The sequence below is a fragment of the Dasypus novemcinctus genome, chromosome 3 (assembly GCF_030445035.2).
Source record: "Dasypus novemcinctus isolate mDasNov1 chromosome 3, mDasNov1.1.hap2, whole genome shotgun sequence".
In the NCBI taxonomy this organism is placed as follows: Eukaryota; Metazoa; Chordata; class Mammalia; order Cingulata; family Dasypodidae; genus Dasypus; species Dasypus novemcinctus.
Genome location: NC_080675.1, coordinates 142655185 through 142668165, shown reverse-complemented (window position 1 = coordinate 142668165; position 12981 = coordinate 142655185). Strand labels below are relative to the sequence as shown.

The window sequence follows — 12981 nt, the reverse complement described above, 5'->3', positions numbered from 1 at the left end:
ATAATATAACGGCATTTATTTTATTTTTTTTAAGATTTACTTATTTTTCTCCCCTTCTGCCTGCTCAGTTGTCTGCTCTCTGTGTCTGTTCGCTGTGTGTTCTTCTGTGTCAGCTTGTATTCTTGTCAGCAGCGGTTGCGTTATCTTGTTGTGTCAGTTCTCCGTGTGTGCGTCACTGTTTCTGTACGCTGGCAGCTCTCTTTATGGGGCGCACTCCTTGCGTGTGGGGCTCCCTTACATGGGGGACACCTCTGTGTGACACGGCACTCCTTGCATGCATCAGCACTGCACATGGGCCAGCTCCACATGGGTCAGGAGGCCCCGGGTTTGAACCACAGACCTCCCATGTGGCAGGTGGACGCCCTATCCATTGGGCCAAGTCCACTTCCCTGGCATTTATTTTAAATTCTAAATGCATGGAAATGAAGAATACAACAATACTAGTACAATTTAGTGCTACTACCTTATATTTGTGCTACATTACCAAGAGCTTAACCCACCATTGCTTGTGCAAATGTCAATAGAGCAAATAACACCTTAGCAAAATCACAATAATAGTTTTGACATGGAGGATCCCACAGAAAATTCTGGGGAATACACTTTGAGAGCCACTGTAATAGTTAATATATTACTAGTATGGCTGAAAGACAATTTTTTAGTAAATATTCCATCATTACAAGTGTTTTAATAAATACACATATATACTAAAACCATGGTAGCATGGTACCTCACACATAGCAGGCACTCAAACATATAATGAATGACAGAACATGATAGATACTTCTTGAATAAACAACAAACAACTACCAAATATCTACCATAAATCAGATTTTAAGCTAGCTGCCTCTACATTTCCTTTCTCAGGTAACTTTCAGAAGCCCATAGACCAAAATGATGATTTTAACATATGAGAAAAATACCCTAAAATCTTTCAGATCTTTAAGATTAGATCTGCATGACTGCAAGAAAAAATCTTAAAATTCATCATAAAGCACAAGATAGCATGCTAAATTCTATTTTAAGCACTATGCCACAAGCTAAAAACAGGCTTGTTCACATTTAAAAGCCCAAATACAAAATGAACTGCCTTGGCTGTATACTTCCAGAATCCTATGAAGAGCCTGCATTCCACATCTCCTCAAACCAAACAACCATAATCTTTTATGTTTTTCATTCCTATTTTTAAGTGACACTCCAATATTAATGCTGTGAAGATACATTAAATGTGGTCACTATTTTTAAAAAATAGTGTAACATAACCATCAAAACAAGTTAAGAACTTTTAGCCATATACATTAACAAATTCAAGAGGTAAGCCTCTAAAAGCTATACATATGAAATATTGTGCACTGCTAAAAAGAATGAAACAATCTCATTCTTGGACATGAATGAAAAGCTCTATAGATTGCATGACAAAAGTCACAGAGTATTATATATAGTATAGTGTGATCCTATTGTTTTTAGAAAAGATATTTATGAACATGAACAATCATTTAACAAATATTTGTTCCTTCTATGTGCCTAATTTTGTTCTAGACGTAGATACAAATACATACCATAAAATACAAATACTATGTATACATATCTAAATGCACATGCAGAGAAAAATGAATAGAAGTCAAAAAAGACCACTTGCGGAGCAGGTGCAGCTCTCAAGTGCTTGAGCACCTGCTTCCCACATACAAGGTCACAGGTTCAATCCCAAGTACCTTCTAAAAACAAAAACAATACAAACAAGCAAACAAATCAAAAAATTAACTCACAGTGGCGGGGGGAATGCGATGTGGCTCAGTGGCTGAGCACCAGTTTCTCACATCCAAGGTGAGGGTTCAACTCCTGGTACCATACACACACAAAAAGACCACATATAATATGATTCCATATATTAAAAATACCCCAAATAGGCAAAGTTATAGAGACAGAAAGTAGATTAGTGGTTGCCTAGGGCTAGGGGTATTAGGCAGGAATTGGGGAGACTAGGGAATAATAGCTGAAGAATATGATTTTTTTTTTAAGAAAATGTTCCAAAATTGTTAATGGTGATGGCTGCACATCTCTGTACATATACTGAAAAATAAATTCAGTTGTGCACATTAAATGGGTGAATTGTATGGCATGTAAGTTATAGTCCAATGTGGAAATGAATGAAAGAATAAAAAGAATAGAGAAAAATTTTTAAATTAAAAATAAATAAATAATTAATTATAGTTCAATGAAACCATTGCTTTAAAAAAAAAAAAAAAAGAAGGGAAGCCGATGTGGCTCAAGTGATAAGGCCTCAGCCTACCATATGGAAGGACCCGGGTTCAATCCTTGGGGCCTCCCAGTGAAAAAAAAAGAAGAGAAAGCATGCCTGCACGGGAAACCAGTGCCGCAGGCCAAGTGCCCACGTGGTGAGCCAAGTGCCTGCATGGCAAGCCATGTGACCATGTGGGTGCATGCACAGCAAGCTGAGTGCCCACGTGAGTGCACACATGGCAAGTCAGTGCCGTGCAGTGAGCTGAGTGCCCGTGTGGCAAGCCAATGCCTGTGCAAGTGGGTCACACAGCAAGATGACGACGCAACAAAAGAGATGAAAGGGAGAGTCAAGATGAAGCACAGCAGAGACCAGGAACCTGAGGTGGCGTAATTGACAGAGAACCTCTCTCCATATCAGAGGTCCCCAAGATCAAATCCCGGTGAGTCCTAGAGGAGAAAGATGAGAAGAGAAGACAAAAAGAGAAAGAGATACAGAAGATCACACAGCGAATGGACATAGGCAGCAAAAACAGCAGGGCAGAGGAGGAGAAAAACAAATAAATCTTAAAAAAAAAAAAAGGGATACATATAAAGGTGGCCTCCCCTAATGGAGGAATGAAAATGATGAGGGCCTCTCTCTCAATTTTACTCTATTTATTCCTACATCATTACAAAGTCTCAATTTTACTTTATTTATTCCTACATCACTACAAAGAGAAATGTATTTACTATCTATTTAACTTAAATGTAAAAGACAAACCTAAAATAGGTTTTCATAAATTAGCAAATTAATCTAAGCAGCAGCCGTGGAAAAAAGCCTAAGGGTGACTTTATAACCCTATCTCAGAACATCTCCAATTTAGACATACAGACATGAGCATCAACCCCCTACCTAAAGGACAAATCTTAAATACAATTTGCTCATTTGACAAATATATATACTAAGCACCTACTGTGTTCACAGCACAGGGATAGGAGTGAGTGGGTGTTCAAAGCAGAACACTAGCCGTCAAAAAGAAGCCAACTAACAGCTCTAGTCTATGGTTATACCATTGAGGAGACAAAACACACCCAAAGTAGACAGGGGTCAGACTATAGAAAATCTTGAATAACAGATTGAGAGCTAAGACTTTCTCCTGTTTCCAATGGAAAGCCATTGAAAGTTTTTGTCATCAGAGGTGGCAGGATGAGAGAAGTGTTTGGGGAAAATTAACTTGGAAACCAAAAGGGAGAAACTGAAAGCAGAGAACAGTGAGAAAGGTAAGAAAGAGATGTAGTTTCAAAAAACAGGAACATTTTCAACAGTCTTGTGAGAATTATTGCTATTTCAAAGTTACTAGTTAATGTTCAAAGGGTTTATGTTTGTTTTGTTTGCCTGATCTGAGGAAAAAAAATGGTAAAAAGGTGGTTTCTTCATTTTTATGAATTTTAGAAGTTCATGGCAAAGAATGAAGGGTTACCAGAAAATTCTGAGGAGAGGAGGGTTCTGGGGAATTATCTTTTCCTGTGACACCACTAAAACCAGAGTAAAGGAAATAAAAAACAATGTAAGTTTCACAATTTTTAACATGGAAGCGGAAGCATAATAACAAACTGTAGCAAAAAACACACAGCAATTAGTACTACTTCTGAAATTGATGGGAAAGGACAACTAGGTACTTTAAAATTTCTCTTGCCTATTTCAAAAAATTATAATGATAAAATTTATTACATGAATGCAGATTTAAGTGAAAACTAAATTCTAAGTTCAAACTTAGAGTATGATCAATTTCCCGTCCTTAATTTCAATAATTGCTCCTTCTGCAGCAGGAACAATTACCGGACATCATAGATCCTCCCATGGCCCACTGGATGGAACATGAGAGAGTGTGGGCTATGATGTGGACCACTGACCATGAGGGGCAGCAATGCCCAGAGATGTACACACCAAATGCAATGGATGTGTCATGATGATGGGGGAGAGTGTTGCTGTGGGGGGAGTGGTGGGGTGGGGGCGGTGGGGGTGAATGGGGACCTCATATTTTTTGAATGTAATATTTTTTTAATGAATTAAAAAAATAAAAAAAAAATTGCTCCTTCTATAGTGCAATACTTTTCAAATGTTGCACAAATAGCTATTACTCTTAATTCACATATTAGCTATTAATTGGTTTAACCCATAAAGGTTCTTAAAAATGAAAAATATTTTATTGCCTATAGCTTCCTTTCTATAACCAGCTCCTTGAAATAATGCTACCTACCAATCTTATACTATATCAATATTTTGCTTTGATGTTAAAAATACAAGGAAGTCTCAATTCTACTTTGTCAATATTAATTCTCAGTACAGTTTTTTTAATGCCAGTTAAAAACTGATGCACATCTAAATATGGCACATAAACTTGCAATATCTGATGACATAATCTCCAAAAATACTTGAAATAAATTACATATTTCATAATCCATTTCATATTTTATCAAATGTTTTGATTCAGAAGCAATGTTTGCTTATGTTTTATAAAATCTATGTCTGCCATATTTAATAATCTTTTTTTTTTTTTTAAAGATTTATTTATTTATTTAATTTCCCCCCTTCCCCTGGTTGTCTGTTCTTGGTGTCTATTTGCTGCGTCTTGTTTCTTTGTCCGCTTCTGTTGTCGTCAGCCGCACGGGAAGTGTGGGCGGCGCCATTCCTGGGCAGGCTGCTCTTTCTTTTCACGCTGGGCGGCTTTTCCTCACGGGCGCACTCCTTGCGCGTGGGGCTCCCCCACGCGGGGGACACCCTTGCGTGGCACGGCACTCCTTGCGCACATCAGCACTGCGCATGGCCAGCTCCACACCGGTCAAGGAGGCCCGGGGTTTGAACCGCGGACCTCCCATATGGTAGACGGACGCCCTAACCACTGGGCCAAAGTCCGTTTCCCATATTTAATAATCTTATGTGACACATTTACACAAACAGAAACAAAAGTGTAGTCAATGAACAAATTAAGAATACTAACTTATTTCAGTCACAGCACTTCATCTAATCAAAATACCATTTGATGTGCTCCCTAAATCAAGAAAAAAGCTGTCATATCAACTTACTTAATTGAAATAAAACATGTGCAAGCTTTTATCCAAGGATATTTGTCAAGGCACTGTTTAAAATAGCAAAAAGTAGAAATAACCTAACTGACCAATCATAGGGCCTAACAGAATAAAATAAAAGGTAGCATTTAAAATGATAATATAGACCTATATTTACTGACCTGGAAAGATTAGCCACGAAAATAGAAGATTACAAAAAAATGCATAGTGTGATCTCTTTTTGTGACAAATACACTACACATATGCTCAGAGAGAAAGTCTAAATGAAAACACATCTAGATGTTAATTTTGATACTTCCGGGTGCTGGGATTACAGGTGCTGTTTCTTTTTCTGTTTACTTTTCAGTATTTTCTGAAATTTTCTCTCAAACAAAATGAATTAATGGTTATGACTCCAACTAACAAACTCCAAAATCCTCCTTGCAAAAAGCTCAAGGAATATCCAAAAATACCCTGGCATAGAGCAAGAGGGAAAGTATTAGCAACAACATAACTAGAATTCTTTGTGAGCCAGGCACCCTAGAGAGAGCAGCGGACTGCCATGGAACCTTTAAGGCAGCCTGCAGTACAGGGTTTTGAAATCACAAGACTTAGTTAAGCACAAGTCCCTACCGCATTTATCCATATGACCTTGGGCTGTCATTTACCCTTTTGGGGCTCACTTTAGCTACAAAAAGGAGTTATCACCTGCCTTTCTTACCTCAAAAAACTGCTGGAAAGATCATATGAGATAACGAATATTAACTTCAAAGTACTACATAAATAAGATACTATTATCCAAACATTTTGGGGGAAAAAAACAAAAAACAGGAGCCTAATGTCAGAGTCTGCAGAAAACACTACAATCAATTTTATGAAGTAATGAACAAGGTTTTTTGTTGTACTTGTTTTTAAAGACTACATCTCATCAAAAACACCCAATTTTTCTGGGACTTAGATACTTCACAGATCCCACTAAAACTATGAGCCATTTATTTTCTTATCCAAAGTTTCCAGCAAGAAAGGGTACAATTACACTGAATTCAAAAGCCTCAGCAAGAACCCTGGAGCAGCATGTTGATGGAGTTCAACAGGAGAAATCCAAGGTTAATCAACTAAGGACTCACCACTAAGCAGTACTGCACAATCAACAGGGATTATAAGAGACTCTTTGAAGAGAAAAACAATACAGTCACCCAGGAGAAATGGGGGGCAGGGGGGAGGGGGTGGGAGAAGGTGGCAGTATTTCAAAGCAATTATACGAAATACTTAAAAAGTAAAGTGTTTCAGAAATTGTTTCTAAATACTATTCGTTACGATAGTGACGTAAACAAAGGTCATCTAAACGTGGCACTTGACAAAGCCAAGTTATGGACATTCAATTAAATCCATGAAAAAAATAGTCAGACTTACTTGCTTCTATCTGAAATAAAAGCAGACAAATTACACCACAAAGATCAAAATTAAGTGGCTATTTCTTGAAAATAAAGAGGCAAGATGGCAAAAGAATTTACTGATACTCTTACAAATACTTTTAAAAGCATTGCTTTTCTCCCCATTGAATTCCACTATTCTTCTCGACTAAAATGACGAACTTCTTCCTTCCTATGAGTTAAAGTGGCTATATAACTTGGTTTGAGTTTTAATGCAAAAAACATTTGTAATTTTTTTTTAAAAAAAGAGTACTTTAAGAGGAGCCACATGAAGCTTTCAGATTATTAACTACCAAGATCATCTGGCCATCACGTCCTCCAGCTTTTAATAAGTTCCTAAAGATAATAAAAATAGTCACCCTCCACACTCTTACAAATGTCATTTATGGGTATCCCCTAATGAAAAATTAAACCTTTCATAAACGTGCACAGAGAACTCATTTTGATATGTATGATTCAATTTAAATTTTATTGGTTGGCAATACCTTGAACTGTTGGAGCTTGCATTATTCCTAAAGGCGATGCAAATACATCCGTTTTACCCATTATACATTTAAAAGGACTCACTAAAAATGGACCTTGAGGAACATAACTATGAAAACAATCCACAGGAAAATGAAGCATGGGTTGTGAACTAAAACAAGGAAAAAGTCAAGATTAAGGCAAAGCCTCACAGTTGGAAATCCACTGGAAGTACTGTTTTCACCTTAAACTTCGGAAAACTTTTTTTTTTTTTCAAATTCTTACTCTAATTTTTCTGACATTATTAGAAATACATGCTATGTACCTCCAAAATCAAAGCAAAAAAAAAAAAAAAAACAACCTCAGAAAATACTTCCAAAAGGAGTACCTTCCAAAGTTCCCTGCACAGAAACATTAAATATACACAACCTCAAAAGACTTTATGGAAGCAGGCCTGAGATTACACCCACCTCCACTCCCTCAAAATAAAAGAGCAAATCTAACCACCATCAAGTATTAACAAAATTTTTTACACAGCAATTATTAGCAGCTAAGAAATTTATCACAGCTCTTCAAAGTATCAGGCATACACAATGACAGGCCATTATGTCAAAACAGTTATTATAATTTGAAAAATTATACAACAGGAATATACAAGCAGAAAACAACTCTCTGGAAAATGCAAGTCGTTTCTGGAGAGTGCAAAAAAAAAGAAAAGAAAAGAAAACCAATTTTAGATAAATAACATTACCCCCAAATTTTAGCATCTATCTGATACTGGCTCATTTTTGTAGGAAAAACTTTACCCAAGAAGACAACCAGGGATCTGATCTCTCCCCAAAGGTACTTTCTTAAAATGAGAAAGAACAAAGGAGGAAATCTCCCAGCATGTGCTTTCCATACCAGTTTCTTTGGACAGCATCAAGAGTAACGATATAGCCAGCACAAGCTTTTCAGGTTTATCCTGTGGTCCATGTATAGCAGAACGGACTAGCTCTCATTCAAAAGGATCCCTAACAAAATGAATATCAGAAGACAGATCACAGCAACATACTAACTACATTTTAAGACAGTAAAACTATAGAAAACATTTATCTTAAAGTCGTATACTTTTAATCTTTTAACTATCACCAAATATTCAAAATTTGAGCTTTCTCATTTCAATAAACAGTTTGAAAATGGAAAAAATGAACCATTCCAAATCTGCCCTTTGTTAATTAAATTTACAATCAGAAGTAAACTTAAAAAGACATTCAAAGCCAACACACTCTAATACACAAATCCTGGAATGCTAACATCACAAAGTTATAGAGAAAAATGATATGCCACAGAAAAACTCTCCAGAAACAAACCAAGCATTCTAGAAGTCCTCGTTTCATTATAAAAGAGCGGTTTTTTTTCTTTTTAAGACCAATGTGAAGTATATCATTCATACATGAACTATATATAAACAAGTGTATATAGTAAAAGGTGTGAATTTACAAAACAAACATGCATAACATCATACAGGGCTCCCATACATCACCCCAGCAACATCTTGCATTGCTATGAAACATTTGTAACAGATTATGAAAGAGCATCTTCAAAGTATCCCTACTAATTATAATCCATATCTTACACTTGGTGTATTTTTCCCCCAACCAACTCTATTTTTTGTTCATAAACCATATAATTCAAAGTGTACAATCAATGGCATTTGGTATAATCACAAAGCTGTGCATTCATCACTTCAGTCAATATTAATGCATTTTCATCACTCCAAAAATAAAAACAAAACACTATCATACACCCATATGTTAGCGTTACTAATTACAAATCCTGTGATGTGCTTTCACCATTTCTACTCATTTCCAAACATTTACAACTTTTTACCAATTCTGCAGAGATTAAACCTCAGCAACACAGCAATGTTTGAAAATAATTTTAATATATAAAGAAGATTCTCCCCAAAGACTGACAATCGTATATCCCCATCTCCACTCTGACAGCGATGTCAGTTCTCCGGGTCAGGACATAACCAGCTGCTTGGTCTACACACAGGAAGCCACAGAGAAGGGAATATCGAGTTGAGAGCCTCAAAATAATACGTGTTAGTTAAAAACTGCTTGCTACTAAACCAAAATTATTCAAGCGGAGTCCCATTTGTCACAATCCAATCATAAGGGTCCCACCCTCCTCCCCCAACTGTATAGGGTTTATCTGTATCTGCTTCGGTAAAGAAGCCATCATCAGGTAAAGAAAATTGGTGGGAGAAAAAGCGGGGAAAGAGGGCATCCTTTCATCTAATTTCGCGAGGCGTGAGTAATCGGTACAGTTGAGAAGAACGAGAGAACGTTCTATTTATTGGGGGTTGAAGTAGGACTGGGGGAGAACTGCGTTCAAATCAACATGGCCAGCAAGACGTCCCCACAAACAAAAGGCAACAGGGGGACATAAACACGAACCGTTCACCTCCATCAGCTATAGCATCGCCATCATGGTGTGTGCAGAGACCCCCAAAGGCTCCTCTCCCCCTGCACACCAGCCAAGGAAAGAGAAGGAAGAGAAGCAGCTGCATCCCACCCACCACCCAACACTGCTTCCAAACACACACCCTTTGCGAGGGTTTCTCTCCCCGGTGGCCCGAAATCAGAGGGAAACGTCCCGCCCAGGTAGACTCCCCCTGCTACCTCTCAGGCGAATCCCAGACGCCGGCCCGGGGCTCACTAAACTTTACTGGCGCTTCTCCCCCACATCCCCACTCTATCGACCCCGGGACCGCGCTTCCCACTAGCCGGGCACCCCGGGTGCCTCCTGACAGCCGGGCGGCCGAAAGAGCCGAGTCCGCGGCGGGGGCGTCAGGGAGCCACGCAGGGGCGGGGCGGCCGGAGCCAAGTTCCCGGGGGTCTGAAGAGAGCGCCTGACAGGAGCCCGGGACTGCCAGGGAGGAAGAGGAAGCGGCGGGGAGCTTTCCCAATCCCCCTACGTGAACACCCTGCCCCCAGCCCCAGCTCCCCATGGGGGGCGGGGAGGCTGACGGGGGTGAGGACGCCCCCCCAGGAGGCAGCCGCAGCGCACACCCCCTGGCCCCCTATCTCTTCCCCCGCCACCCCCGCCAGAGGCGCCCACAACAATAACACGCCGGGGACGACCCGTCAGCGCCCCCGAGGCACCCGGGCCCGCGGCCCGCCGCTGCCAGCCCCCTCTGCAGGGACCGAGCGCGCCGCCTCTTCTTGCAACTCCAGGCCCGGGTAGAGTCAGGACCGAGCGGCCCCCCAGAGTCGGACCCATCCCCTTCGGCACCAGCAGCGCCGTCTCCGCGGCCGAATATTAGAAGTGAATTCGAGCTGCGCTTTACCTTTAGTTCCGCACTGTCCGCCATCTTGCGTCTGTCAGCGCAAGCGCAGTGAACCTCGCCGGGGGCCGCCGCTAAACCCTCCCCTGTCGCCGGCCTGGCCCCGCCCCCGCCCGCCCTCTCTCGCCCCCTCTCGCCCCTCCACCTTCCCCGCCCGCCCCAGGCCTGCGCCCGACTCCCGGCGTTCGGAGCCCCGCCCCAGGCACGTACAGCTGCAAGACAGGCACGTAACATTTAAATAATGGCGCCAAGCGGGGAGGTTTGACAGTTATTCCCCCTCCGCCTTCCCGCCCCCCTCCCTCTCCCAGCTAGCGCCTCCAGGAGGGGCCAGGACGTGAGCATGCTGGCCTAAACACGGCTTCCCCGCGGTCCGCGCAACCCCTCTCCGAGGCCTCGATACCTACAGTCGCAGGAAACAATGCCCCCTCCCACAATCAGCGTGTCTTTTTGAGCACCTGCTATCTGCTATGCTCCCTATGTGCTAAGAAATAATCCGTTACACTTAAGAAGCGCTTGATGAAGCAGTTCCACGTTTGTTAGTTCAGATCCTCTTCATGATAACGCGGTGAAATAGCGTAGGGGAAGTTATAATTCCCAAGGTACATGTTCAAAAATGAAAACTCAGACAAGAAAAATGATTTGTCCAAACAAGTACTTAAACAGGGTGGCCTAACATAAAATTCTGAAGACGTCCATTAACTTTGTTCCAGCAAATGTTTTAGTGACTATGTGCTGTCCCTGTGCCAAGCTCTAAATATTCATTGGAAATTTAAATAAAACCAGGTCCCGGCCCTTCCGTAGCTCTGTCTAATGGGGAAGTAGACAAGTGAACCAATAAAGATAAAATTACAAATTGTTTTGAGTACTAGAAAGGAACAAATGGAACAGTGAGAGAGAAACGGTGTGCGTTAGAGAGGTACTTAATCCTAGAAAAGCTTTCCCAAATAAGGAGATATTTTAATTAGAGACTTGATGAAATAATTATTTCACACATTTTCCTCTATTTAAAATCCCTCTACCTCCTTCCCAACCCGTTTTGTTAATCCACTTTGCCTCTCACATCAGAGGGGAAAAATCAAATTATCACAGGTGAACTCCCTTATCTTATCTTTCATCAAAACTACTCATCTGCATAGTAATGTCTGGGTTACAATGAATGAAATGTACCTGCACCTGTGAAGTCAGTCCCTCCATCCGATGGAGGGATTCCTTTCCCTCCACATTTCAAAGGATTTTATTACTAGAATGACTTCCTCCTCTAGCATCACTACTTTTTTCCCTTTCTATTGGATACTCTTGTCATCATGTAAACATATTAAATTCCTCTCATCTAAAATAAACTTTCCTTAACTCCAAAATCGCCTCCAGCAGCTGCCCTATTTCTCTACTCTCTTCATTGCTTAAATTCTCAGAGAAATTTTACGAGATGTCTCAAGAGTCCATTCCCACTTCCTCCCTTGAAATTCTCTTCTCACCCAACCCTGCTGCAGCTTTGGCTTCCCTCATCTTGATCACTTATCAAGATTACTAATGATGTACCTGTTTTCAAAGTCAATAGCCAATTCTTATCTAAATTGGCCTCTCAGGAGAATTGCGAACAGCTAACACTCACTTCCTTTGTCTTGAAGCATTTTTCCCTCTTAACTTCCCTGGACATCAATTGTCCCAGTTATTCTGTCTTCTCTCAGGATCTCCTTTTCAATATCCTTTGCTTATTTCTTCTCTTCTACTCAACCTTTAAAAGTGGAAGTGCTCCAGGGCTCAGTACTTGGCCCTCTTCTCTATTATACCCTCCCCAGTAGATCTCAGAAATTTATATGCTGATGACTTCCAAATTTCTCTCCAGCCCAGACCACTCCACCAAAATCCAAATTTACAAATCCAACTATCCATTTACTATCACTACCTCATGTCTCATGGGCATCTCAAACTCATTACGATAAAAAAGAGCTTTTAATTCTATTCCCCACAACCCTGCTCATCTCATTAGTCAGCCAAAGGGATGAGGCAGGCCAGTAAGGGAATAAAGAGATTGATCTAGAACCTGGCAGAAAAACCACCACCATTGAACACATGGCCTTCAGTACCCCCAAGATGGCTACTGGAAGACCTTTGCGAGAACTCACATTCAGAACAAGATTTCCTCCTGAAGTCAGGAGAAACCCCAGATATTCTCTGGGGCCTTATCATTGGGCACTCCCAGGGGATTGATGGGTGGGATAACAAACCAAAACAGCAAACAGCTAGAACTCCTCCCCTGTCATCAGCAAAGGGGCAGAATAATTAATGATTCAAAAAGCAAGCACAAAGGCTGAACCGGCCCCTGCTCTTGCCTTTTCCCCCCTACTCTTGCCTTCTCCCTCCCTGCAAGGAACAGCATGCAAGTAAAACCTAGGCTTTGTAATCTGTAATGGGGAATGTAGTCTGTAAATCAGCCCTCCTTATCTCTTTTCAGCCCTTTCCCCT

The 12981-nt window shown here is 40.7% G+C and overlaps 1 protein-coding gene across 1 annotated transcript in view; it reads right to left on the bottom strand.

Moving 5' to 3' along the window:
• PIAS1 (protein inhibitor of activated STAT 1) overlaps positions 1–10600 on the bottom strand; it is a 125793-nt gene extending 115193 nt beyond the window's left edge. The window contains exon 1 of the mRNA XM_004451057.5: positions 10519–10600. Within this exon, the coding sequence (XP_004451114.1) occupies positions 10519–10542 (24 nt within the window). The 5' untranslated portion in view covers positions 10543–10600. The remainder of the gene's footprint in view (positions 1–10518) is intronic.
• Positions 10601–12981: the final 2381 nt, after the last annotated feature.